General features: G+C 40.6%; 2 protein-coding genes across 2 annotated transcripts in view; one reads left to right on the top strand and one right to left on the bottom strand.

Annotated features, from left to right (window-relative positions):
- Positions 1-16,203, top strand: part of hmcn1 (hemicentin 1) — an 86,968-nt gene extending 70,765 nt beyond the window's left edge. The window contains exons 71-107 of the mRNA XM_075485760.1: positions 165-301; positions 392-533; positions 699-843; positions 947-1,074; positions 1,163-1,319; positions 1,541-1,662; positions 1,748-1,912; positions 2,141-2,248; positions 3,139-3,276; positions 3,351-3,485; positions 3,716-3,985; positions 5,001-5,191; positions 5,352-5,565; positions 5,712-5,846; positions 5,934-6,124; positions 6,285-6,366; positions 6,944-7,213; positions 7,383-7,553; positions 7,654-7,824; positions 7,930-8,100; positions 8,218-8,388; positions 8,542-8,712; positions 8,820-8,990; positions 9,525-9,671; positions 9,757-9,894; positions 9,996-10,117; positions 10,676-10,913; positions 11,051-11,113; positions 11,204-11,323; positions 11,406-11,540; positions 11,633-11,746; positions 11,987-12,112; positions 12,204-12,332; positions 13,632-14,000; positions 14,189-14,308; positions 14,469-14,595; positions 14,993-16,203. Coding sequence (XP_075341875.1) covers positions 165-301; positions 392-533; positions 699-843; positions 947-1,074; positions 1,163-1,319; positions 1,541-1,662; positions 1,748-1,912; positions 2,141-2,248; positions 3,139-3,276; positions 3,351-3,485; positions 3,716-3,985; positions 5,001-5,191; positions 5,352-5,565; positions 5,712-5,846; positions 5,934-6,124; positions 6,285-6,366; positions 6,944-7,213; positions 7,383-7,553; positions 7,654-7,824; positions 7,930-8,100; positions 8,218-8,388; positions 8,542-8,712; positions 8,820-8,990; positions 9,525-9,671; positions 9,757-9,894; positions 9,996-10,117; positions 10,676-10,913; positions 11,051-11,113; positions 11,204-11,323; positions 11,406-11,540; positions 11,633-11,746; positions 11,987-12,112; positions 12,204-12,332; positions 13,632-14,000; positions 14,189-14,308; positions 14,469-14,595; positions 14,993-15,359 — 6,071 coding nt within the window. The 3' untranslated portion in view covers positions 15,360-16,203. The remainder of the gene's footprint in view (positions 1-164; positions 302-391; positions 534-698; positions 844-946; positions 1,075-1,162; positions 1,320-1,540; positions 1,663-1,747; positions 1,913-2,140; positions 2,249-3,138; positions 3,277-3,350; positions 3,486-3,715; positions 3,986-5,000; positions 5,192-5,351; positions 5,566-5,711; positions 5,847-5,933; positions 6,125-6,284; positions 6,367-6,943; positions 7,214-7,382; positions 7,554-7,653; positions 7,825-7,929; positions 8,101-8,217; positions 8,389-8,541; positions 8,713-8,819; positions 8,991-9,524; positions 9,672-9,756; positions 9,895-9,995; positions 10,118-10,675; positions 10,914-11,050; positions 11,114-11,203; positions 11,324-11,405; positions 11,541-11,632; positions 11,747-11,986; positions 12,113-12,203; positions 12,333-13,631; positions 14,001-14,188; positions 14,309-14,468; positions 14,596-14,992) is intronic.
- Positions 16,204-17,710: 1,507 nt separating this feature from the next.
- arpc5b (actin related protein 2/3 complex, subunit 5B) lies at positions 17,711-22,698 on the bottom strand. The gene is made up of 4 exons (XM_075485759.1): positions 22,387-22,698; positions 21,618-21,690; positions 21,207-21,383; positions 17,711-19,694 (listed from the first exon to the last, which is right to left on the bottom strand). Exons 1-4 carry the CDS (start codon positions 22,524-22,526, stop codon positions 19,632-19,634), a joined length of 453 nt encoding a protein of 150 aa, XP_075341874.1. The 5' UTR covers positions 22,527-22,698; the 3' UTR covers positions 17,711-19,631.
- Positions 22,699-27,450: the final 4,752 nt, after the last annotated feature.

Below are 27,450 nucleotides of genomic sequence, written 5' to 3'. Positions count from 1 at the left end.
ACATTCTCAGTCTCAGGGTTTGATAGGTTGTCTTTTACTATTTTCACTCAATCGTCTATCCATCCATTTTCTATACCCAAGATTTTTACAAGATAATGTGCTTTTAAAGGGAAGTGAACTATGGAATTGTTGACAGTACATATCTCTGGTGAATGACATTTCAGTTCCTCCTAACATTGCGGGAGAAAGCAAACCTCAAGATGTCTCAGTCCTGCAGAACAGACAGGTAACTCTGGAGTGCAAGTCTGATGCTGTTCCACCTCCAACTCTGACCTGGCTCAAAGATGGCAAACCACTGCAGGTTAGTTATTAACAAAAATGCCAAACTACCACCACAATATTATCATCATTCCTGACTTATATTTGTAAATGCTTGCTGTCCTCTGCGTAGGCCTCTGCTCGTGTACGTATCCTGTCTGGCGGTCGCTACTTACAGATCAACATGGCAGATCTCAGTGACAGAGCTCAGTACACCTGTGTGGCGAGTAACATTGCTGGCAAAACCACGCGACAGTTTAACCTGACTGTCAATGGTACAGTTTTTGAATGTGTTAGATTAACAGACTTCCTTGCAGAGCTTAAAAAAGCTTAAAAATGTATCAACTTGTTTTTGTAATAATTCCTAACTTTTTATAGACACAAATTAATCATGAAAGAAAAATAAAACAGTCTTTTAGTATAAACACATGTCCCCTCAGTGGCGCCTACAATCAAGGACGGTTCCCAGATGGTGTCAGTGCACGTTGACAAGCCAGCAGTGCTTGAGTGTATAGTTAGTGGAGTGCCACCACCTCGGGTCACCTGGAGAAAGAACGGCGCCATATTGGCAGGAAACAAGCAAAGGCAAAGCACATGATATATATTAATGAAGTCTCTCTGCTATATTTTGCAACATTTTCATTTTGACAGATTCTGTATTGTATTTAACTTGAAAAAATGTGCACAGGTACACATTTGCAGCGGATGGGTCTTTACACATCCACTCGGCTCAGGTAACCGATACTGGACGCTATCTGTGTATGGCGACAAATCAGGCTGGGACTCAACGCAAGAGAGTTGATCTGCAAGTATATGGTGGGTGGAAAATATGTCAGAACTAAGTTGGGTCACACAGAGCCATAGTCACGTGATTGATCAGTGATCCTTGTGTTTTATCTTTTAGTCCCTCCTTCCATAGCTGACAGTCACACCAATGTGACGGTTATCGTCAACGTGCAAACCACCTTATATTGTGAGGCCACCGGCATTCCCAAACCCGCTGTCAGCTGGCAGAAAAATGGTCGAACCATCAATACTGACCAGAATCAGAATATGTACAGGTTGATCCAGGTTTTCTCCCTCTCTTTACTAATTTAAGATATTAAGAACTCAAATTCTTTCTGCATAGATAAAACATATTTTATTGAGTACTTATTTTATGAAGAATAGATGAATCTGTAGTCTTTGGGTATTTATGTAGGAAGAAAATTCTAGAAGTTTGTAGGTAGTATAATATAAGCGTTTTCTAAACATTAATTTGACCTTTTTTAATAATTTCCAGATTACTATCATCGGGCTCCTTGGTTATTATAGCCCCTTCAGTGGAAGACACAGCTGTGTACAAATGTGTGGTCTCTAATGAGGCAGGGAGTGATTCCAGATCCATCAATCTCACTGTCATTGGTGAGTGAACTTAATTTGTAATGTAATGTTTAATTTTTTTTCCCATTTCACACTATAACTTATCTCTCTGTATATGTTCCCCTAGTTCCTCCGTCTATAGCAGATGAACCCACAGAGTTAGTTGTAACCAGACTGTCCCCGGTGGTCATTGCCTGTACTGCATCTGGAGTCCCACAACCCACAATCCACTGGAGCAAAGATGGCATGATGCTCCCTAATAAAGGACAGGGATACACCGTCATGCCAACAGGTCAAAATCTTATCCATGCAAATCATATGTTTTTGTATATCTCCAAATACATAACCCTCCTTGACAAAAAACATGTCAATGAAAGCCGTGGCATCAGTTTGGATAGAATTCTGCTGAGTGCATGCAACAAGTTATTTTAAACGTACACTATGCCAAAGTTGACTTTGGTAACTGTGGTTGAATATGTAAACTTATGTGCAATTTGTGTGTGTGTTGATCTGCGCTCAGGTCCAGTGGAGATCACCTCTGCTGAGCTCAGTCATGCTGGACGCTACTCATGCACAGCCAAGAATATTGCAGGCTCCACCCACCGCCACGTGCAGCTCACCGTGCAGGGTAAAAACTTCATAACAATTTTCTTAGCGGAGTTTTTGATATGGCATTGTAGGTATAACTTACCACATATGAAACTGTAAGCTACTTATGTAAGTTCATTTATTTGGAGATCTGTGATTAGTTACCTACTTACTCACCCACTCTATAGTGTCTGATTCATAGAAAATTTACCGCTGGTTAAAGGCAGACAGCTGCTGAAATATTTCACTGCTATTACACTGATTATGCGCCAGATATTTGTTATTTTCTTTGTTGCTCGAACAAACAACAGAACATTTGCACCGTGCATTTACTTTGTTTGAAAATACTTCTGAGAGACTCTGCCTACCCAACGTGCTATGTCCATACCAGTCATATTACTTAGGTTAATACAGGTTAATTGTCAACAGGTTATAACCTGTTGACAATTAACCTAATTAGATACAACATATGCTGTTGTTTTTTTGTTTTTTTCCATTGTTTAGTTGTCCCCATCCCAACTTATTGGTCTTGAGCTGCCTTCATCAAATTCAAGATGAGCTAATATTTTTCACGAGATAGTAAAAGCTCTGACTTTCAACGTTTCATATGTTTACTGTTTTGCATTTTGAATGAAATATTTCTTCCTGAGATTTGAAATCATCGCTTTCTGTTTTTATTTACACTTTACACATCGTCATCAAACAGGGCAGGAATTACAGTTGTAATAGGACCTACGAATTTAACAATTTTTTTACCTCTGGTTTCCTGTAAGTCATACTGGGAAGCAGGTGACAAGACACAAGGGATGGATACACACACACTAAAGCAATTTTAAAACAATAAATTAAGAAAAGGGTATTGAGTCAGTGTATAAAAGTAAAACACAAAAGTATAACAGCATTTTCTCTTCCTCTTCTCCCTATCCTCAGAACTCCCAGTGATCCAGTCCCATCCCTCCACCCTGGATGTGATCTTCAATAGCCCCATCACTTTGCCCTGCAGAGCCACAGGCTCACCCAGACCAACCATTACCTGGCAGAAAGAGGGCATTAACATACCCACCACAGGTAATTATCCTGTGTATTTGTGAGTCAATAATCACAAATTGGTTATGACAAAGTTTCTTTTGCTTAATTGTTAGGTGGAAGTTTCACAGTACTCCCTAATGGAAGTCTGCAGATATCCAAGGCGTCTTTGTCAGACTCTGGGACGTACATATGTGTGGCTCAAAACCCTGCAGGCACTGCACTGGGCAAGACCAAACTCAGAGTGCAAGGTAGGTCAAACACTTAGTGGCAGATTGATTATGTTGGTTGGTTGGTTAAAGGGAAGTAAGAAACCTGTAAAAATATGGCAGTTATTACATATCTGTCAACTTTAGGGCTGACCAAATTATATTACCTTCACCCTAACAAGTTACTGTTATGCCTTTAGTCGTGTAAAAACACAATTCTTCAGGTCAATGAATACACCTAATATGTTTACTGCACCAACTCTGTCCTGCAGTTCCTCCGGTGATCCGTTCAGAGACTCAGGAATATGTGGCACCTGTGGACTCCTCTGTGATGCTGCAGTGCCAAACTGAGGGCTCACCTTCCCCCTCTGTCACATGGTATAAAGACGGGCAGCAGCTGAGCGACTCTCTCCGCCAGCGGGTGCTCAGCTCAGGATCTCTGCAGATTGCTTTCATTAAGCCAACTGATGCTGGACGATACATTTGCACTGCTGCCAATGCAGCAGGCACTGTCAGCTTGGAAATGAGCCTCACTGTACAGAGTAGGTTGCAGTTAGTTTAGTCATTTTCAACTGCATTATTCAACAAATCACAATTTATGGTGCTCTTCAGACTTTTAGCTTTTACTGGGATCTTTCTTTTGTTACTCATCTTAATAAGCCACAATTCATATACTATCACAAGCTATGTATGGCAGTCACTTGTTTCATTTACTCTAATTGTCAGAATTTTTTTTAATTTGCACTGGAGGAACAGAGGCTCTTCTATCTTTATGCAGCATTTTACAGCATTTTCAACCATTATACAACTTACAGCGATTCCTTAAATTTTCTGGATTCTCTATTATTTCCTGTTTTTATGCATAAAAATGACCTAAAACACCATGTCATTTTAACGAAAGTCTTAAAATAAATAAAGAGAACCAATTAAACAATCAAAGTGAACATAACATAACAACGATGGGGAAGAGTTTTGTGATAATTTAGCGTAACTATTAACTACGGCACATCAACTGTGAGGAATTTTGCCCATTTCTTTATACAATGGTGGCTTTTCTCACATTCATTTCTCACTCCAGGACCATTTTTTTGTTGCATCACCCGGTTTCATTTGGGATTCAGTTCAATGATGGATTTCTTGGAATTTTCTCATAGAGTACAACAGTAATTAAGAATTCAATTTTTAATAAATTATTACCAAGCATTCTGGCCCAGATGCAGAAAAACACTCCCAAAGCATCGCCAACACCATCATGTTTTACAGTTGGAACAAAATTTCTTATGCTGGAATACATGTGTTGTGTCTTTATTTTATTTTGTCTGCTTCTTGACAATCAGTTTATTTTTTTCTACATTTTAGACTTCAGTGAAAGTTTGATCATGTTTGAGGTCATATTTGTGCTGAAATATTAAACATTTTCAACATGTTACAAACATTAAAGCACTACTAAATGAATATAAGAATAACTATACTACGGTTTTAGAAATTAAAGAAAATAAAGTCAATAGAAAAACAAATAATTTACCCACTTTTTTTCATCCTCCTTTACTTTTTCAGTTCCTCCCTCCATTCGGGGTGGAGAGCGGGAGGTAGTGGCAGTGGAAAGCAGTCATGTGCAGCTGGTGTGTGTGGCAGAGGGCATCCCACAGCCCAGACTGGTCTGGGAAAAAGATGGTAATCCTCTCAGTGAAATCATCGGGGAGTACACGATCCTGCCATCTGGGGAGCTGGTCATTGACAGGGCTCAGGTATTAAAAGTAATGGACAGAGCAGATATCTAATTGTATTCTATTTGTTAATGTCCGTGATGTGTTTGACTTTGCTCAGTTCTGTACATAACGTTAGTTCCATTCATTTATTTGTTTATGAACAAGTTTGTCTTGTGTCAAAAAACCCTCTCTGCCCTAGCCTGATGATGCCGGCAGTTATACTTGCGTCGCCACTAATTCAGTTGGGCAGGACAGTTGGACAGTGACTCTGTCAGTTCATACTCACCCTGTTTTCACCGAGCTACTCGGAGATGTGGCTCTCAACAAGGGAGAGCGGCTTGTGCTGGCCTGTGGCGTCAGTGGCATCCCCTTACCCAGAATCAAATGGAGCTTCAACAACAACATCATCCCAGGTTTTTGTTAATTATGAAATGTTTGCTTTTAGAGAAAACATTCTCATGCAATTGCTGTGTATTTTCAGCTTTGTTTTTTTTCATGTTTTCCCCTCTCTCATGTCTTTTTTTCCCTCTTGTTTATCCACCTACGCTTGATGCTGTAGTTCACTACGATCATATGAATAGTCACAGTGAGCTGGTGATTGAGAGAGTAAGCAAAGATGACTCTGGTACCTACACCTGTGTGGCAGAAAACAGCGTTGGGACAATTAAGTCACTGGGCTTTGTCTATGTAAAAGGTAAAACCATTCTCCCCTTAAACATTCTGACTCTCCTCCATCTCACATTGACTGCTCTCAGTTTAGCTCATTCTTCTTTTTATTCAGAGCCTCCCATCATTGACGGGGACCTTCACTCCAATCGAATTGAACCTCTGGGGGGTAATGCCATCCTGAACTGCGAGGTACGAGGAGACCCACTGCCTAAAATCCAGTGGAGCAAAAATAGCATAAACATCCAGATCAGCAACCGAATCCGTCAACTAAGCAACGGCTCTCTAGCCATCTATGGCACAGTGGTAGGAAAAGACATTAGAATAAGGCCATTTTGTGTGATATTGGTAAAATTATGAGTCTGAGTGTTTGATCTTGTGGCTCAGTGGTTTAAGCTGCATACCATGTAAACGCATGCAACTTTTCACTGTTTTCACTTTTTTGCAATTATGTTGCGTGGGATAGAGTGAAGATGCAGGCAACTACATGTGTGTAGCAACAAATGATGCCGGTGTGGTGGAAAGAAGTGTCACCCTTACACTACAGAGTAAGTTTTCCCTGTGTCAGTCCACTTAACTTCAACTTTAATTTTATTTATATGGCACCTTTCCTAAAGACATGTAGGTTAAAGTGCTACGAAAAAGTAGAGACAGTGTCTCCCTCCCAAACCCAAAGTGGAAGCTGGTTCCACAGGAGAGGGGCCTGATAGCTGAAGGTTGTGCCTCTAATTTTACTTTGAAAACTCTTGGAACAACAAGCATTTTGAGAACAAAGTACCCTATTAGGAAAACATGGGACTATAAGGTCTTTCATGTATGATGGAGATTGATTTTAGGAACTTTGTTAGTGAGAAGAATTTTAAAATTGATTCTGAATTTTACAGGAAGCCAGAGAAGAGATTCTAATATGGGAGAAATATGGTCTCTCTTGCTGGTTCCTGTCAGTTCTCTTGCTGCTGCATTTTGAGTTAGCTTAGAGATCTGTTGAGATACCCTGATAAAGAAGAGTTACAATAGTCCAGCCTACAAGTAACAAATACATTCACTTTACTGTAGCATTTTCTATGTGAAAAAAAAGTAGTTTCAGTGAAACTTTCATCTGATAGCAATACTGTGTTCTATTAGGTGCACCCACCATTGTTGTGGAACCAGTGGGGACTGTAGTGGATGCAGGCACCACAGTTGTGCTAAACTGTCAGGCAGAGGGTGAGCCTACACCCATGATAGAGTGGTCTCACCAGGGACACCGCCTACTGGCCAACGAGCGATTCTCCACCTTGTCCAATGGTTCCCTGAGGATCAGCAGTGCCCAGAAGGAGGACACGGCTGAATATGAATGTGTGGCCAGAAACTTGCTCGGATCAGTGCTGGTCAGGGTCACTCTTACTGTGCGAGGTGAGCTATACATCTTGGCTTCCGTTTATCTCAGAGTGAGCTCAAAATGAAAATGAAAGAATTTCTTTTGACTTCAGTATCTTTGTAATCAATAAAATAGAAAACAAATGCACACAAATTGTTTACACTGACCAGATGCCAAAAAATATTTCATCAATTTGCTTTGCAGTCCATGGGGGATACTCAGAGTGGACAGATTGGAACCCCTGTAGTGTATCCTGCGGTGTAGGTGTTCAGAAGAGGCTGAGGGAGTGTAACAATCCTTTACCTGCTAATGGAGGCCGTCACTGTTCAGGATCAGATACAGAAACGCGCAGCTGTATGGCAAAACCATGTCCAGGTGAGAGCGCTTTAAAAGACAGAGGTACAGTATTCATCCTGTTCGTTTCATGCTTGCAAAGTTGTCTGTGTGCAAATGACACGTGTGTCCTCCCCTACAGTGGATGGTAACTGGTCAGAGTGGTCTCCTTGGGAGGAGTGCTCACGAACCTGTGATCAGGGCAACAGAACCAGGCTACGCACCTGCAGTAACCCTCCAGCTCAGCATGGAGGGAGGCCATGTGAGGGGAAGGCAGTGGAGGTCATCATGTGCAGTGTCAGGCCTTGTCCATGTGAGAAAATACATTTTCTGCAAACGAAGCCATAACCTATCCATTGTAGAGAAGCACTGCAGATGTGACTTTAAGTGAGAGAACTTTTTGTTTCTGCTCTCATAGTGGCAGGTAACTGGGGATCTTGGTTACAATGGAGTCCGTGCAGTGAGACCTGCGGTAAGGGCATGAAGTCCAGGATCCGGCTCTGCAATAACCCCCCTCCAGCATTTGATGGGCCGCAGTGTGAGGGCACAGACACCCAATCACAAGTGTGCAAGGAGAAACCTTGTCCTGGTAAGGGCAGGACTATGTTTTGAGAAAGTTTCAACTCTTGCCATTAATCAAAGGGGCACATTCTTAACACAAAATAAATGACTGGATCGCTAATTCTTCTCTTCTTGTGTCCTCCAGTGGATGGGAAGTGGTCTTCGTGGATGAGCTGGGGAGCCTGCAGTGTTTCCTGTGGGGGAGGCAACAGACAGCGAACACGCCTCTGTGCAAGTCCTGCCCCTCAGCACGGGGGCAGGAAGTGTGAGGGTAATGATGTGCTTATAGATTTCTGCAACAACGACCCCTGTCCCAGTAAGTTTTTTTAACTTTTTAACTTCTTGCTTACATTTTACAAAAGAAACACATTTCCTTGACAGGATATAACACGTCTTCCATATCTATTTTTCTATATCTGAAAATCTCTTTTCTGTTGTTTATCAAACACTTTTCACCACTTTGCATCAGTTAATGGTAACTGGGGGCCATGGAGCAGCTGGGGCAGCTGCAGCAAGACGTGCAACGGAGGTCAGATGAGGCGCTACAGGAGCTGTGACAACCCCGGACCTGCTTATGGTGGGAGAGCGTGTGCAGGTGCTGATACCCAGATACAAAGATGTAGCACAGCCAACTGCCCGGGTGAGTCAGCATGTTTATACTTTTACTGTGTCGGGATCAGGGGTCATATATACTTGAGCAAGTGCTTAAAATGCAGATGAATGTTGTGTTTTTGTGATGTGTTGCAGTTGATGGGAACTGGGGTTTATGGCAGCCATGGGGGGAATGTTCCTCTTCCTGTGGAGGCGGACAAAGGACGCGTGTCCGGCTCTGTAACAGTCCATCTTCTAGTAACGGTGGCCAGCCATGTCCCGGTGACTCCTCTCAGCTTTCAAGATGTAACACTCAGGCGTGCCCAGGTAAGGCATGTAATGGAAGTGATGCATGTCTTTGTCTGTTTTCACACATGCACTGCAGCCCTGAATATTCTTTTGACATGTTCCAGAGGGGCTGCATGTGGACTACCGGCATCATTTGATCGGATCTACTGCAGAGATTATCCAGCCAGTTACTTTGTAATAGCTCAAGAAAATGACAGATTGAGACCATGTGTGAATACGTCAGATAATTCACTGGAGTATTTACACGCGCTAATATATTGTATATTGTTGTCCACTTGCTTGGCATATTTCAGATGCTGTAATTCCAAATATACGTACAAAAACAGTCATCCTTAAGATTTTTGCATCATCACTTGCCTGCCGTGCGCCACTTCTGAATATTTGTATTTTGTGGAGAATCTGTGGGGAAGTCCATGTGTGAACAGTAAATATATAACATCTGGTCCGATTCTCCAGACATTCTCTGGGATTCATGTGTAAAAGCAGTGTGTGCACATTTATGTGGTTATTTATCCACTTGATGCACTTATATATACCCTCTCTCTTCGTCAGGTGGGCCACAGACAGCTCGAGGAAGCATCTTAGGAAACATCAATAATATTGAGTTTGGCGTCGCCATCCTTAATGCCACCATCACTGACAGCAAGTCCGGCAGTAGAATCATAAAAGCCACTATTTCTAATGTACCAAGGACATTAGGTCAGTTTCAAACATACTGCCTTTGATGCAGAAGTAAGTGGTGCTCTTGAACTTTCATAGTAAGACTACATTTTTAAAATTCAAGGTCCTGCAATGAGGAAGCTCATCTCCATCCTAAACCCAGTCTATTGGACCACTGCACAGGAGGTTGGAGGGGCTTCCAACGGTTATACACTAACAGGAGGTATCTTCAGGCGTGAGACGCAGGTGGAGTTTGCCACAGGTAGAAATGCTCTTTGGCTGCCATTGGAATACATAAATATTTAGACATTTTACAATTGAGTAGTAGGCTGAATAACATGTGATACAACTGGATGCTGCCAGGTGAAATCCTGAGGATGACCCACATTGCCAGGGGCCTGGACTCTGATGGAGCACTGCTGCTGGACATTATTGTCAATGGCCACATCCTACAGCTGCCTTCACAGGCTGACATCAACATCAAGGTACACAAATTATACGAGTAAACACTTCCAGAATAATGTTTTTGCTTGATTTTGGTACGTTTGTCTCACTGTGTATGGACAATAATAACTGAAGTAGGATTAAAATAAATATCTTGTAAGTGATAGAGATACACATATTTTTTCATCTCATTATCATAGCCACAGTGTAGAACAGAAAAAATATTTGTTTTGTTTTTAAAAAGTCATTTATTTAGTTTTTCTGTTTTTTTAATGTTATCATTAATTTAGCCTGTTTACCAGAAAGTCATTGTAAATATCCATTACAGTATTGTTTAAAGTTTTACAAAAACAGCCATAGATTTTCTATTTTGTTTGCCCTCATTGTGTTTTTTCACCATTTCAGGCAGGTTTTTGTTTGGCAGTTCAGACCAGTCTATACATCAATTTTCCAAGACTTCATCATTGCAAGAGACTTTTAACCAGCAAATCTGATCACTTGTTAATGTTATGTTATCATTCTGTGTATTCTGTGCTAATATACAGTTTTTCAGAAAAATCTGTCAACATATCCATATGCTTTTTTTATTATGCTCTTAGGACTACACTGAGGATTATATCCAGACGGGTCCAGGTCAGCTGTACGCTCTGTCCACTCGTATGTTCACCATTGACAGGGAGAGTGTTCCCTACTCCTGGAACCATACCATCACCTATGATTCGTCAAAAGGGAAGATGCCTTACCTGGTAGAAACGCTCCATGCTACAGCCATCAGTGCTCTCTACCACCCAATGGACGAGGTGTTGGAGTATAGCATCCACGCTAGCATCACCAAGGGTGTGTTTAAAAATGTTTTAAAACTTCTGTGAAAGTAAAACCAACTGAGATATAGATTAGATTTTTAATTGAGCCATTGTTATATCTAAACTGAATTTAAATGTCCCTAAATTTAAAGTGTGTTCACATGATTCCAGGTGATCGCAGTAACCAGTGTCCACGTGGCTTCTCTTTGGTGTCTGCTGGGCCTTACTGTGCAGGTAATGCAAACATGTTTAGTGTTTCTTACTTCTTACATAACTTTGAAATGTGTTGTTTCTTATATTATTATCATCATACATACTCTGCAGATGAGAATGAATGTGAGGTTGGCAATCCTTGTTCTCATACCTGCCACAACGCCATGGGCACCTACTACTGCTCCTGTCCCCGAGGCCTCACCATCTCAGCTGATGGCAGGACCTGCCAGGGTACGAAACACACCACCCCGTGATGGACCTAAATTTAAATTCAAGTCTCATTGCTCACTTAAATCACTGCTCTCTGTCTCAGACATTGATGAGTGTTCACTGGGTGGGGATGTGTGCCACGACGGACAAGACTGTGAGAACACCATCGGCTCTTACAGATGTGTCATGCGCTGTGGGCGGGGCTTCAGGAGAACAGCCGACGGCCTCAGCTGCACAGGTAGTTCAGCAGATGTAACTGAGAATTTTAGAAAGTTATTTAGTCATTTAAGTGTCTCAAAGCTGATGCGCAGTGTGTTCTTTGTTGCCCAGATGTGAACGAATGTCAGGAGTCCAATCCATGTAATCAACACTGTTTGAATACCATTGGTAGCTATCGCTGTGCCTGTGAGCCAGGCTTTCAACTCAAGAACAGACGATGCATAGGTGAGTCTGCTACTCCTCAACATTAAAATTCTAGTACATAATATTTGGTGGCCCAGAACAAAACACGAGCTATGGAGCACTTTTAATCACTAGAATTCACTATATCCAACACTCTGATCCTGCAGTATTGCAAACAGCCATCATCACGTGTGCAGTATTTTGGCTGCAGTACTTTGTTGTTTAAACTTGGACTGGTTTTCTGCATATTTCTTTATTATTCATTTCTTTTTTTCATTTTAGATATAAACGAGTGCAGGCAGAGGGTTTGCCGCTCAGATCAGCAGTGTAAAAACACGCGTGGTGGTTACACTTGTATTGACCTGTGCCCCAATGGTATGACCAAAGGTGTAAATGGGACATGTGTAGGTGAGTGTGCACCTGAAAGCAGTTCAGAGGCAGATTCTAGTGTTACATTCTGATGAGTTGATCTTTGTTGGTCTCTTGTCTTCTGTTCCAGACATCGATGAATGCAGAGACGGCAGCCATCAGTGCAGGTACAACCAGATCTGTGAGAATACCAGAGGCAGCTACCACTGTACCTGTCCGCGTGGCTTTAGATCCCAGGGAGTAGGACGGCCCTGCATTGGTGCGTACATCCCTCAAGTCTTCTTCTCAGTGCCAGGAATCTGCAAACATACATTTATATTCAATTTAGTATTTTGTAAAATTCAAAGAGAAATATTCTTTGTGATCAGGCAAGAAATACTGCCGTTCGCTAATGAGCTATTCTGTTTAGTGAAGGATATTTGCATAACCATTTCTGTATTACTCCTGCTCAACACTCCCCATCAGCTTGCTTGCCTCAGATTCTTTTCTTCTTCTTAGTGACTCAGTCCGTCAAAGTAAAAACACAACTGCTGTGTTCTGCAATGTGGACATCATAAGCTGCCACTGCTTGCTCACAGAACTAAATATTGCAACAAAACTGCTTATTAACTCCTTACATCAAACAGCAGCTTTTACTTGTACACAGATGCACTGCATGGTATCAAACCCTTACAACTATAGCCTGATGCTGCATCTACTTGCCAACATGTTGGGTAAACATTACAGAAAAAGTTAAGAATTATAAAGGTCCCCCACTTGCCAGTTCTGCTTATTGTTTGCGACTTTTGATTTGTTTTTCTGCCGTCCATTATGAACATAGTGAATATACTCTTAAGTGTTGTTACTTATTTGAAGTTTCTCCTCATGTGCGCCCGCTGTCTTTCCTCCATAATTGTCTAATGACAATTAGACAATTAAACCTAGACCTTAATTAAACCTAGTCGCTTGTTTCTCTTTCTAAAAAGACCTAAAAAGACCAGCACCACTACCTCGCACCTCCGTCTGTCCCTTACTTCTAACTTTCCTCTGACTCCTCTGACACCTTTAAGTTTGGATGTGGCTATTTCCTGGTGTTGCTTTGTAATGGCAAGTCTTCTTCCTCTGAGATATTAACACTGGAGGCTGATGTGTTTTCATCTGACAAGAAATGGGTGTTTTGCTTGATATAAGGAATTATTAATACCTGATATTTTTCAAGATAGAATATTAAATTGATTTAGATTTTTCTTTAATCTTATTTGATATGAGGGGTAACAATTCTCTAAATCAAATAACATTTGTACTTACAAGTATATCATCTCAATACATTTCTGTCTCAGAAACATGGAAATGTATTGTTATACACTTGGATAATTGACATATTCCCTTCCCCCCCTCATCTTCTTCTTTCTTCTTTATTTTCACCACTTCATTTGTTCCTCTTATTACTCTGAATATCTTTTAATTTCTCCACATTGCATTGTATTTGTTCCTTTCTCTCCCTCAAACCTCCCTTTCTGTCGCCTTGTCTTTTCTGCTTTTTTTTTCTGGTGCTGGTCTTCTTTTGCACTGAGGGCAGACATAAATGAATGTGAGCGGCTTCCACAGCCCTGTGCCCATCAGTGCATCAACACTCCTGGCAGCTTCAAGTGCACCTGCCCAATAGGGCGCCACCTCCTGGGGGATGGCAAGTCCTGTGCTGGGCTGGAGCGGCTGCCGAGCTATGAAAGTTACTCGTATGGCTACCACACGTCTCAGTCCTCTCCTGAGCGCAGCTCCAACCAGCAGCTCTTCCACAACCTGGCATCTCAAAGCTTCCACTCCTACACAGCAACCACAAACGGGCGCTACAGGAGCCGTAGCCGCAGAGAGAGTCGCAAACACGCCTCACAGCAAAGCGTCCTCTCTTGTCAGCAGGGTTTTAAACCCAGGGGTGGCCGCTGCTTAGGTAACTATGGAGGACAGGCAGAGTTAGGAGGGGGAGGATAAGGACTGTCAGAGGAAACGCAGCATCTAACTTCTGCCTGAGGCTGCAAATATTGGCTGTAAACTTAATAACTGTATGATAAAGAAACATCTTTACTTTAGGTTTTTTTATTCTAATGTTTTCTTTGTTTATGTATGTCAACCCAACAGACATCAATGAATGTGAAGTGAGGGACACTTGCCAGCATGAGTGCATGAACACACCAGGAAGCCACAGATGTCTCTGTCCCGCTGGTTACAGCCTGATGGCTAATGGCAAGACGTGTCAAGGTGAGAACTTCAGTGTGCTTTCAAAACCTGTGCAGCTACCGAGTTGTACACCCTAACTCATGTTGTATATAATTTAATGAAGCCCACACCCACACTGGGACATGACTGTGCTGTAGCATGTGATAATTACTCTGTGATGAGCCGTTTGCTGTATCTACAGATGTAGACGAGTGTCAGGAGCAGAACATCCAGTGTGGAGCGAATCGAATGTGCTTCAACATGAGAGGAAGTTACCAGTGCATCGACACACCCTGTCCACCAAACTACCATAGGGATCCATCCACAGGGTAAAGCCTCATAGAAATACCCTTCCACACCACCAGTGACTATCAACACCATCAAATCATGCAGAGTTTGATGCCATTTCGTATTTTGAGACAAATAGTTTTTTGGAATTGTTGTTGCTTTCCCAGCAGAATGGCAATGGTGTTAATTTGTTTATCGTCTCAATATGAAATAAATCCAGTAAAAATAATTCTTAGTAGGTTTGTGGATCACCTGAAAGAAATTATTATTCAGGAAACCCACTTTGCTTCTGAATTTATAAGGGTGGGCAAAATTAAATTATTTAAGCTTTTATTGTACCATGTCAATACGTGACTTCTACTAATTTTTTCCATCAAAGTAAAACAAAGGTAGCCCATGGCGCACATGCAAACAATACCTCTGCTTTTCATCGTATAGGTTCTGCCTGAAGAACTGCCCACCAAACGACCTGGAGTGTGCACTGAGCCCCTACGCACTGGAGTACAAGCTGCTTTCTCTTCCTTTTGGTATAGCAGCCAACCAGGATCTCATCAGGTTGGTGGCCTACACACAAGACGGTGTGATGCACCCCAGAACCACCTTCCTAGTGGTGGATGAGGACGTCACATTACCTTTTGCCCTGCGAGATGAGAACCTGAAGGGAGTGCTGTTCACCACACAGCCTCTACGAAAACCCCACACTTTTCGGATGAAAGTCCGAGCCCTCTCCTACAGCGAGGACGGAGGCATCGAGTACCAAACGACCTTCATCGTCTACATCGCCGTCTCCGCCTACCCCTACTGAGAGCACTTTAAAGGACGTGAGACAAAGGTGTGATGAGGAATTGCGTCTTCCACTGAAGCGCCACGTGATGAAACTGAGTGGAGGTGGTTTTGGACAAGTAACCACACCTTTATACAGACTGAAAGGAAGACTTGGGTTGAGGGTGGGAGAGAGCCAGTTGGTGGACACAGCCCTAAACTAAAGACATGTGGAAGTAAAATTGAAGAGAATATGAAAGAGGCTGATAGAGAAAACTTGGATGAACCCAACTCTTTATTGGCTCTAATCTCTCTTGTGGAAACCTTGCATCACTCTGTCAGCAGTTGGCTATTCAAATTCTTTACATTTTGTTAATCATTTTAATTTCCCTTCCCCTTCACATTTATTTATAAGATCAATTACATTTAATTCTACAAAGTAGAAACTCCCATTGATGTCTCAGTGCGTAAATTTCATCCCTCTTTAAGCTCATTGTGTATTTACATCTACCTATGATTAACTTATTGGGAAGTGCTTGAACATGGAAATGGGCAGCTCCTGCCTTTGTTTAGCCTTATTATCAACCACTACAGTGGAGATGTAACTGTTTGCTAGATGTTTGCTCAAATTTGCGATTGAAGACTACCACATATTCTGCATCCTCAGGTTATGGCCCACCATACAGAAGTGCCTCAGATAGAAACTCCATCAGCTGCCAGTCTGATTAGTTCACCCTTCTAACCCTAGAATTCTCCATCCAGTAGCTGATACCAAGATGTATTTTATTTTATGTCTTGTACATAGGTGTTGTTTTTCTCATTATGTGATGCTGTACTTGTACTTATTGTATCCATTTTGTAATAAAAATGTAATAAATGAAATCCCAGCGAGATTAGAAATGATGCATATCTGCAACCCCACTGCATGATACAGCCGTGATCCTCTATGAGCTCCTGTCCCATCTGGGCCTAAAGCTTTTTCAAATAAAGCTCAAGACTTCCCTTAAATGTCCATACCTTGCACTAAAAGTAACTAAAGGGATGTCATGGTTAATTTTGGAGTAAAAGAGGTCATAATAAAATGACAATGACATGCTTTGCTCCAAATAACACAGAGCCTTAATACTTTTCTCCTTTTTTTTAACCTTTTTAACTATGGTCCTATACAATTCTATTTAAAGCACAATGTTGTCAAGACACATGTTTACGGGTCCATGGTTGAAAACACTGCATCATAAAAGTTTTTAACACCCAAAAAAAGGAAACGGTGATTTTCATCATTTCCCTTTAAAGTGAGAAGATTCATTTAAATTTAATAAGCTGCCAAGAGTTAATTAGAGCAACGGTCAGTGCATGGTCAGTCACATGGATGCATGCTCTCAGAGAGCACCATTAGCCATAGATGAGGACTGTTGTGCCATGTCCTCTTTAGCAATCAAAACATACCTGGGAATCTTTTCATCTGTTCAATAACATTTAACATGCAATCTTAATAATGTATTGGTAACATACAACAATGAATTTGCAACAATGAATAAACATGAAATCAGTTCGTTGATTTATACAAACTAGTTTTATGTGGTGTGTTTGTCAGCAGGATTATTCTAAAACTAACATTTTAGTGCAGAACACATCTTTTAATATTCTAAGCTAGGCATTGTCCCTGTTAAAGCAATACAATGTAACTTCTCAAAAAGCCCATTATGGAGCTCCCCCTACAGGCTTGGAGGTAATGTACGGTTACACTGTCGTAAATACAACACCCTTTCGCTTTCACGTTTCACGTTTGTTGACGAACCGGCGAGGAGTCAGAAGGTGCAAGCTATGTCGACCGAGAAGGTAAGAGTCATCAAATGTACCTGGGAGCGTGAGAGGGGTCTATTTGTTTTTGCGGTAGGTGTGCCAGAAAGCAAGTCGAAGTACTTCCGCTCAGCTCCCGGGCCGCTCCAGCAAAGTTACATAGCGCAGTTATTCCAACTCAGACCCCCAAAGGGCATAGGAGACAGGCCAATCGTAATATTAAAACTCATTCTAGCCGCACAATTTTTTTCAAGCTGTTATTTTAAGGTAGAAATGTTACATAGTATTACTTTAAGGCTGCTTTTTTTTAAACATGCTTCTCAGGTTTTCAATTTAAAACAATTGTAGTAAGAACATTCTGTGCTTATTAATTGTCATGTTACATCTAGTTTTATAAATAAATCAGACGATGAGTTTAAAAAAACTGAATATATTAAAGGTTAGCTGCAGCTTTTCATGATAAAAACAAGAGTTCAGTGTGTGTTCACGTGCCTCTGTCCAGCAGCCCTCAAATATAAGACATAAGTATACTGATGAGTTCAGATCCTTTTTGTTTGTGTGACTAAAGCATAATCAAAAGACAGGACAAAGCAGTGGTCAGCATTCATACCTTTTTATTTTCTTCAAAAAAGCACAAACTTAAAAAAGGTACATCTGAGTAAGGCAGTTTGTTCATCTGTTTGGTCTGCTCCCTTGTTTCCGGCTAGAAGAGAATCAGGATAGAATTACACAAGGCAGAGGAAGTCATCAGACCTTTCTGTCCTGGTGTAAATCCATTCATCACTGCATTAGAAAAGGTCTCTAATGTGTAGGATGCATCATCACTGATGACAGCATTCAAACATGACAAATCATGCTTAAATAGATACCGCTAAGTAAAACATTGTGAGAAAATCCATGAGTGACTAGTCTGGAAGTGAGCAAGATCAAATAGATACTCTGGAATCAGATCCCCTCATCATACATGAGGAGCAAAGCCCGAGGTTGCTCAATTTCAAAACTGCAACATTTTAAACCGCGCCACGCTTTGCTTTTATGTTCACTTATGCTGTATATTGTGATAAATCCACTGTGTCAACTCTAATACACAAGCTCAACAGAATCACCAATACACCCTACATCAGTCAAATGAAAGAAGAATAAATCGTTTGGCAACAGATGTAATCTACCCGATAAGGCAGATTGAATATCAACATTTCCAGTTTTCCTCATTATATAAAACGTTAACTTACAGTCAGTGTATGTGGAACTAAAGTTATGACTTCCAACCTACAGCATGAATTTAAACTGAAAACCTAAAAAAAAAAAAAAATCATTTAACATTTCCCAGAGACAAAATAAGTACAAAACACAGGTGTGAAATGCTCAACTTAAAGTTTCAAAAACGGGGTCATGCAAACCGAATTTATGTATTTTTTTTTCCATTTAAATAAATTCCCTCCTCATTTACAGCTAGACTAAAACAAGTCATCTTACCAACATCCGAGTTGTCAAACCTCTTCGCCGGGTTTTTTTAATTCTAACAAAGTGGAGATTTGGCTTTTATGTCAATATAACAAAAAGGGGGGAATGATTAATCCTGCACTTTGTCTTTTCTCTGTTAAATAGTTAAAAAGACAACAAAAAAAACTAAGCACATATTATCATAGTGACGTGTTTTTCCTGAAAGTACAGAGAAAATGCAGCTCCTATAAACCGTACCAGCAGAGCCACAAAACGCCCTGTTCAGTAACAGAGGGATCATGTCGACACGAGGAACAACAAAGTGGGATTAATAAGAGTGGTGGTGGTGGTGGAGATGCATCGTGGGTAATAATCCTGCCCCTCCCCGGCGTGAGTGCCGACTCCTGTGAGCAAATTCATCACGCTCCATCTGTAACTGTGCTTTTCAGGGGACTCCTGCAGTTTGAGTGTTACCCTGAGAGGATTTACTGCTTTTATTCCATCAGGAAGTCTCTGATGCTGAAATAACACAATGATGGAAAACAAAAACAAAAAGCTAAAACCCTCTGGTTGTCGACGTGGAGATGGGTACGGGATGAATTACTACACATCAAGCCTGTGCTTCAGCACAAATGGAGTGTGAGAGCAGAGTGTACAGCAGGGGCTCCAAACCTTTATATTCAGTTCAAGTCTGCTGGTTTTGACTAGTTCAAGATTACAGCATCACAGGAATATGGCTGCAATTTCCTAAGATTTACTTGCACTTGGTTTCGATCTGCTGCTGCACACACTGAGCACATGCACAGGAGTGACACACACGGAGGGGTTAACAGATCAGGGAATCCAAACACGATACGGGATGTAAAGTTATCTGTGGCACCCTGTGAGGAGTACAATTTAGACTGTGATCAAGAGTGGGAAGAAGAAATTTTGTTTTGAACCTAATATGACCCACATTGCGTGTTCTCGTTATGCTAGCCTCGAGTAATAAAGACCTCATTGGGTTAAAAATCTGAGCCATCTGGTACATGAACAGTGCGATGCGTCCGTGAAGAGTTTCTCCGCTCTGCCTTTAGACCGTCTTCCTCGCCGTTAGTACCCGAACGATGCTGCCCACTCCTCCAGCAGCCAGAGCCTGCGAACAGTCAAGAGAAATATAACCAGGCTTTTTTTTTTTTTTTTTTTCCACCATTTGTAGCACATTTTCTCACCTCAAATCAGGCTTGAAGGGTCTTAAACGACTAAATATTTATTTTCACCTTCTATACCTTAAGCTAAAACTATCTAATACATCAGAGATAAAGCACACAGGTGGTGTTATACATACATGAACCATCCCTCCCCAAACTGTTATTCAACGAAAGAGTGGGCTATGTGGACTTCACACATACTTCAGGCAAATGCGTTATTTTCAGAGCAAGTTAAACCAGATGTCATGAAGTGTAAATTAAGAACAAGTTGAGCCACTTGTTTTTGGAGGAGGTTTCTAATACATTAGTGGTCCGATCATTTCTCTAGTTCATTGCTCTGAACATAAAGAGGCGAAATCCTCTTAATATTCAATGAAGCGCTGCTTTTCTGTGTCTGCCCACAGCTTTATGAATCATGCCAAAATAATGATGTGCATTTCTGCCTTTGTGTGTACGCATAGTTTTAGTCTTGAACTACACAAAGTGGAGAGTATCTGGGGCCCCTTTCTTTGGCTTCAACCCTCCCAAAAGTCTCATCATCATCATCACACTGAACGTCAATTTCAAGTTAAGCCTGTTACAAATATTACATTGTTGTTTAATTGCGGTTACTTGATAACTGTGATCATCATCTTCACTCACTTGTTTTAAAATTCTGGGTAAGATTAAAGCAAATGGCACATTTTCCCATGATTTCTACCTTCTGATACAGCTGAAACCCTGTAAATGACATCACTGCACCTGTCCTCTACTGTAAATGTTGTGTAGATTAAAACTTTCCAATAAAGATGTCGACTCAACTCCTTAAACGGTGAATGGCTTTTATTTAGATTTCCAAAGGCTAAGAGTCGAGTAATAAATATCTATTAAATGCATTTCAAACTAAATCTAAATCTAAATCTAATCTAAATTGTTATAAAACCTGAAGACATTTTAGGGACTGGAAGCAAGACTTAGAATTAAGTCTTTTTTTTTTTTTTTTAACTCAGACTCATGGGGACCCAGCAAATCATGTTTTAAGTTTCTCTTACTACTGTAAATTGAAAGTCAGGACAAGAGAAAAAGAGAAACTGAAAAGATCTCAAAACCACCTCCTTTAACACTTCCTAAAACTGCCCCGCTGTTCATCTGCTCTGTCCTCGGTTTACACACGACTGCAAACTGCTTGGAAGTCATAAGACTTATTTTTTCTGTCAATGCTCTTAAAGTTAAAAAGTATCATCTGTCTCATGTTCAGTTTCGGTACAACAAACATACTGTATGCATACATACATTTCACATACAAAAAAAAAAAAGAAGTGTGATCGTTTACAGTAACTAAGTTATGTGAAGTTACGGCAAGTAAGTACCATACTGTGAGGTTTGAGTGTATCAGACTGGTGCTCAAAAGGGTCTTTAGGGACAGAATCGCTCTCACTCTTTATGACTAAATAAAACTATGAAATGGAATCCTTTACCTTTTCGTGCCACTGCAGCAGGACAGCGCTGCTGTTTTCCGACGGCCTCTCAAAGCCTTTGTAGATGTATTTCATCAGCAGGTCCACGCCGTTCTTGTCGAGCGACTGTACGCCTTTCTCGATGTCACTGCTCTTAAAGGCGCTGAGCACCTTCAGCACCAGACCCTCTGCACGGTCCTGGGAGGAGGAGAGAGGGAAAGGGGGCCTTTTTGGTCTTGTTTTTGAGCAGATTATCTTCTGAACATCTTATTTCTCACTTAATTTGAAGTTCAAACTGATACACTCGCTGGTCTACATTACTGATGATCTACTAAATAAGAATAATCAACATCGATCAATGTTTGACTCATATCACTGAAGAGTCTGAAGGCCCTAACTAACAATGTCTCTAACAGTGAAAACCAAGCCCACCTTGACATTCTGGTTCTTTGTGTTAATTGGTGGGTTCTTCAGAACTGCTTGCAAAGCCTCCATGAGATTTCCTGTGCAGGGAGTGTTAAGGATGCAACACAGTACAGTGAGGGTCACCTCAAAGTGACAACTGCATTTACCAGAATTACTTAAACCACAAGCGCCAACACACACGGTTCAAGCTCATTTTGAGTATTTCTCTGGTAGGCTCCAATGGAGGGTTGGTGGCTCAAGGAGTGAAGATTCTACCAAATTCTGTTAACATGAAAAAGATTTGAAACTATTTAAAAAAATGTTCCCTGCCCACTAACAATACACGATTCTCCAACAACAGCGTGTCATACATGACTGTACACGTCAAAAGAGGAAGTGCAGAGCTTTCAATCCTTATAAGGTCTGCAAGACAGAAAGCAAGGGCTTTTGAATTTACGACGAAAGCAACTTTACTGTGCAATTTAATTTGCTTTCACAATACAATTTTACAAGTAAATCGACAGGACTAAGTGTTGAACTTATAGTGACACGAATGCACTGCAGCTTGCCGTGATTACACACTGTAGACGGCCTGAATATATTGGAGCGGCAACCCCTGAAAACTGACTGTCAGGCAAGTCTGGACAGTTCCTGGCCTGCTAGCAAAACGCCCCTCATACAGGAAATAGCGGAAATATCTGGAAACATGCGGATAAACCGTAAAGTCGTAATCGACTTCTTCGTTTGCAAAACGTTGAAGATATCAGGCAAGCTAACTTATCATCAAAAAGGATATTGTCTGATGAGGGAGTCCACCTCTGCCTCGTCAGGACCAAGCTGGTTTTCTCCTCCGTCTTCCTCGTCCACAAATTTGTTCTCGTCGTACTCGTCCACGTCCACTCTCCTGAAGCGGGCGGATATTGTGTTCTTCGACATATCTGCAACAATTCGGAGGGTCTCCTTCTGAATCAAAAGGGGAAAGACAGTTCAGGCTTGCCTTTTTTTTTTTTTTTTGAGACGGTTATGACAGTCAAGAAGACAAGCGGTTTCCTGGCTTCCTTCGCTTTCCTGCTTCCGTTTGCTCACCACTGCCGCCAATCGGAAATAATGCGTAACTACAGGTTGTTATCATGCATCTCTTCTTTGGCCGCTAGAGGGCGTGACAGCCTAAGAAATATCAGAGCCGTTTATAGAGATAAATATATATATATATATATAAACGGCTCTGGGAAATATATCCACATCCAGTAAGCGGCACAATGACCAGACTGTTTCATCTGCGCATGACAAAGCAAAACAACAAGTGATGAGTTAAAAACTCCTTGAAGTAAAAAATATTAGAAATCTATCTCTCATCTATTTTGTAGTTTTCAGCGTCCTATGTCCAATGCCAAGTATATAAAGAAACATTTCACATATTGATTTACCTTTTGAGGTTTTTTTTAACAGAAATTTCAGCTGTTTCAGTTGTGTTTCTGTATATGTAAACTTCAGCAATGACTTAGATTATTCTGTATTGTTTACATGTTTGTGTCATGTCTGTCAACGTTGCCTCTTTTACGTGTTATGATTAAACATTCCTCTGTGAAAGAAAGACAAAGAGCTGCCCAGTAATAACTGGTAAAAACAGCAGCGTCACTGTTGGTGACTAACTGTATGTAGACTTAAAAAATTATCAGTGTAATGTGATCGTTTTCCAAAACTCGTATTCATGAATCTTAGCACTTAGACCCTTAGATTATTTCCCAAACCCAGCACAGATGAATTTATCTATTTTCATATCACCTTTATTATATTTGTTTACTATTCTGTCCTTTTTGGTTGGTTGACTTTGCTGCTGTAACCTGTTTAACAAAGTTGAAACAATAGTAAATTTCAGTTAAACTTTATTTTTTACGTTACTTATGTGCAATGAGATCATACTATTTGAAAGTTAGAAGCTTAGTACTACTACTGCTGCTACTACTATTATTATAGCAATAGTAATAATAATGATAATAAAAATAATCAAGAAATAAACAACTTGTATGAAGGATTGAATAAGAAAAAGATTTTTTAAAGGAGAATGATGATGAAAAATAAGACCATGCAAATCAGAATTATCCTCAGGGCCTTAATGTCTTTTTCAGAACTAACAGCCATTTTCAGCACCTTGCTTTATCGATACTGATTTGAATTAGAAACTTAGTATATCCACTTTTCTGTTCTAAAGTCCCAGTGAAGCAGATGTAATCACAGCTCTGCTGATCCAACAGAGGGAGTTCCGTTATTCATTATTATCTGTTGACTGCAGAAGTAAAGCCTTATCTTTGGCATTCATCCAAGGTGCAAATGGAATGAGAGGTGTTGAATCTGGCATTGCTCAAGGTTTTGCATCTTGGCCCATCTAAATGATGCTCACACTTAGATGGGCCCCATGAGTGTGTGTTGTATATACAAAATGCTCATACTCACCCTCCACCTTCAGATTGCATAGCTGTTTAATCTGAAGATACACAGATAAGTCAGCTGCAGTGATGAAATCTGGGGATGTGTTGCAACACATGTACCAGTGCGTGCCTGCGTGTGTGTGTGCCAACTTTACTGTAGTGATTGGACAGACGCCACTACAAGTGTGAAGATATATGTTCTCTTTGTACATGGCACCACAGACTCTACATGCTGTACATTCACCTCTCATATTTATTTGCACCAGAGGGGCAAATCAACAAGGAGCAAACTGTGGAATCTGCTTGTCAAACTGCTACATGTCGAGACCAATCGAAATGACTTCCAAACCCACAAGCCTTCTTCTGGGAAGCCAAGGCAGCAGGATGGACACACCTACTGTGTATTTTCTTTTTTCTTTTTTTTTTTCAGTTAGAAATGGAATTTACAATTTCCTTTTCTGCTCTGTCTAGACTACTGACCCCTCACGTCTGGAATAAGCAGCATAACACAGACTGATCCCATTCTTTCCCGCATGTATGAGAAAGTGCTCCTTACCGCACTGGACATGGACACGTAGGAGTGAAACTGGGCTGCAAAACCAAAATGGAAAGACTGTGTGACTGTAAAACGGAGATCCAACACATTTTTTTTTTCTCACACTTTCCTTCCTCCACACCCCACAGAGACACACACTACCTTGCGTACATTGGTCATGAGTTTCCTCGTTGGGAGCTTTGTCTAGTGCCCCAACCTGTCCGTGCTGTGCGAATGACTCAGCACATCAGAAGGCGAGGAAGCAGGCACATACATGACCTTTATGTGAACGTGCTAATTAAGAGGCCACACAGGCTTGTCACAGAGATTAAGGCCTGGATGACCTGTCATTTTCTATCCAGGCAAAATTGAGATAATCTTTTTAGGTCCTGGAAACCTCAGTGATTCCATATCCAATCTCAGAGTTACTGTTACTGATGGTATTGCCTTGGCCTCCAGTGCTACAGTAAGGAACCTTGGAGTCATTTTTTCTTCTCCATGAATGTGTCTTTCGACATATAAAACAGGCCTCAAGAGTAGCTATTTTCATAATTTTTTTTTTTTTTTACATCCCTCCTCAAAGAAATGCTGAAAATCTGGTCCATGCATTTGTCACATGTAGAGAGATCACATTTCTCATGCTTTGGCTTCTCTTCACTGGCTCCCTGTAAATTATTTTAGAATTATATATTCCAAATTCTCCTTATATTACATTCAAAGCTCTTAATAGTCAAGCTCTGGCTAATGTGGAAGCTCTCGTTGTTCCTTATTATCTCACAAGATCCCTTGACTTGTTGTACCTAGAACTGCAAGGTCTAGATTGGGAGGCAGAGCCTTTAGTTTTCAGGCTCCTTTCCTCTGGAACCAGCTCATTCTTCCGATGAGACACACACCATCTTTTCTGCTTTTAGAAATAAGCCTAAAACTCCCTTCTTTGAAAAAGCCCATATTCAATAATCTGTGTGCTGTTTGTTTAATATGTCATGTTCTGTCTTTTTTAGGGTTTTAATTCTTGCTCCATATTTGACTTATTGTTTTTATTGATTTTTGATTACTTCATCTTATTTCTCATTTTCATTTTACTGTCAGGTTTGTTTGCTTTTTAAACTTTTGTTTTGCTCTGTAAAGGACTTTGGGTTACACACGTGTTTGGAAAGTGCGATACAAAAAAAAATTCAAGTTGAAGTTGGAAAAAGCTCGGGAATATTTTAGTATCAAGCTCATTGCTCTTCCTGTCCTGCAGTGCGTAACAAACCAACCAAGCACTGCAGAATACATGAAACCTAATAAAGTCTCTACAAATGCATACATGTACCTCAGCTTTCAGTGTCTGAGCAGTGTCTGCAGGTCCTCAGGCCAGGCATTTCCGTGCCAGAGAGAAGGACATTAAGAACTGCAGATTATTCTAAGCATGTAATTAGTACTTTCACATAAGGGGAATATTGCTCTTGGATGATGATTTAATTGAGGAATGCAATGATATAGCAGGTGTTGTGTTTGAGCAGGTCCTCAGACTGCCAGCCTGTGGGGGATTTAATTACTTCAGAAGGCAAAAGTGTTTTTTAACATCTACCTGAGCTTAAGGTTTAAATTTTAGAACTCATCACAAAACTCCTATATTTGAGGTAAACCAAAAAAATATCTTTACAGAACTGTTTATATGATAAATTAAGAAAAATGATTGTGTGTATAGAATATATAACAGTATTAAAGTATGTATTTGTGAGCAAGCGTTTTGAAGTGAAACATTTCGTCAGAATACGGAAAAATGCTCCATTTGACATGCCTTTAAAAAGGGGTCAGTGCACCTAAATCATAACATACTTTGTTGGTCTTTCTTATACAAAAGTAACTGTTTCAAGGCATAAAGGAAAATAGTCACATAGAGCTTTTCAGAGATGACAGCGGGGGGAAGCCGTTTCTTATTCTCTGTGCTGGATTTTAATCCACAACAGAAATGGGACATTTACATATTTAATGGCTTTGAGGCTTCCATTGTATCAATTCTTCCCCCAGGGATGTTATTTTTTAAAGCTCCGCAAGTAAACACCTAAAGGACCATTTTGTAAAAGCCAGCATAACAGGCATTACATTAAAAACACGTTTTCCAACTATATGTAACATTATCTGTTATGTTCTGAAAGAACCTCATTCAAAGCATGTTCATTTTGAAGCACTTGCAAAACATTTCAGACTAAATTCTTCAAAGGCTACTGTTGTGTCTCTTCTGCGTCGTGAGGAATGTCCTCAGGAGAGGACCCAAAAGAGGACTGAGGAGGGAACACAGACATCAGTTAAAACTGTTGTGTTACATAGCTGCATCATCCAACCTTTGTTTAATAGTAGCAGATTTCTGTAATGTATATATTCATTTTGAATTCAGTTTACAATTTGAGATTGACATGTCATGGATGCAGAAAAGCCTTAAGCAGATAATAACTTTCACTTATATAATTAACACTATTCATTCTTAAATAGCTGAAGCTCTGTGGTCTCTGCATTTCATCGTCTCTCTTGAGTTAAGCTTCCCAGATCTACTTATTCTTGCTTTTGGTATAGCGTGGCTGAATGCAAAGTTCCTCTTGAAATGTTTAATGACTCCTGCAAGAAGTCACACATTTTGACATAATACTAATGCAAAGGTCAGCAAATTAAGAAAACTCTTGGTTATCACATTAAATATAAGAGGTGTCAAGTGCATGTCTATAAGATATATGTACCTTTGTGATTCTGATTCAGTTCCCATTCCCAACACCAGAAATATATGGCTCAAAATATCACCTGTTTAATCTTTTCTACCCAACACTGGTATTTGTTTCAGTCTGTGCTGCAGATTTGCCTTATTTGTTCTTCTGTGTGTGAGCTTTCAGTGAAAATAAGATTTAAAAAAGTCACA

The sequence above is a fragment of the Odontesthes bonariensis genome, chromosome 15 (genome assembly GCF_027942865.1).
Source record: "Odontesthes bonariensis isolate fOdoBon6 chromosome 15, fOdoBon6.hap1, whole genome shotgun sequence".
Classification (NCBI taxonomy): Eukaryota; Metazoa; Chordata; class Actinopteri; order Atheriniformes; family Atherinopsidae; genus Odontesthes; species Odontesthes bonariensis.
This window is presented reverse-complemented; position numbering and strand designations above follow the sequence as displayed.

Coding starts and splice junctions, on each gene's coding strand:
- arpc5b (XM_075485759.1), bottom strand. CDS start 22,526: ATGTCGAAGAACACAATATCCGCCCGCTTCAGGAGAGTGGACGTGGAC. Junction 21,691..22,386: donor GTGGACTCCCTCATCAGACA/ATATCCTTTTTG, acceptor CACTCCCTGCAC/AGGAAATCTCATGGAGGCTT. Junction 21,384..21,617: donor CAAAGAACCAGAATGTCAAG/GTGGGCTTGGTT, acceptor TCCTCCTCCCAG/GACCGTGCAGAGGGTCTGGT.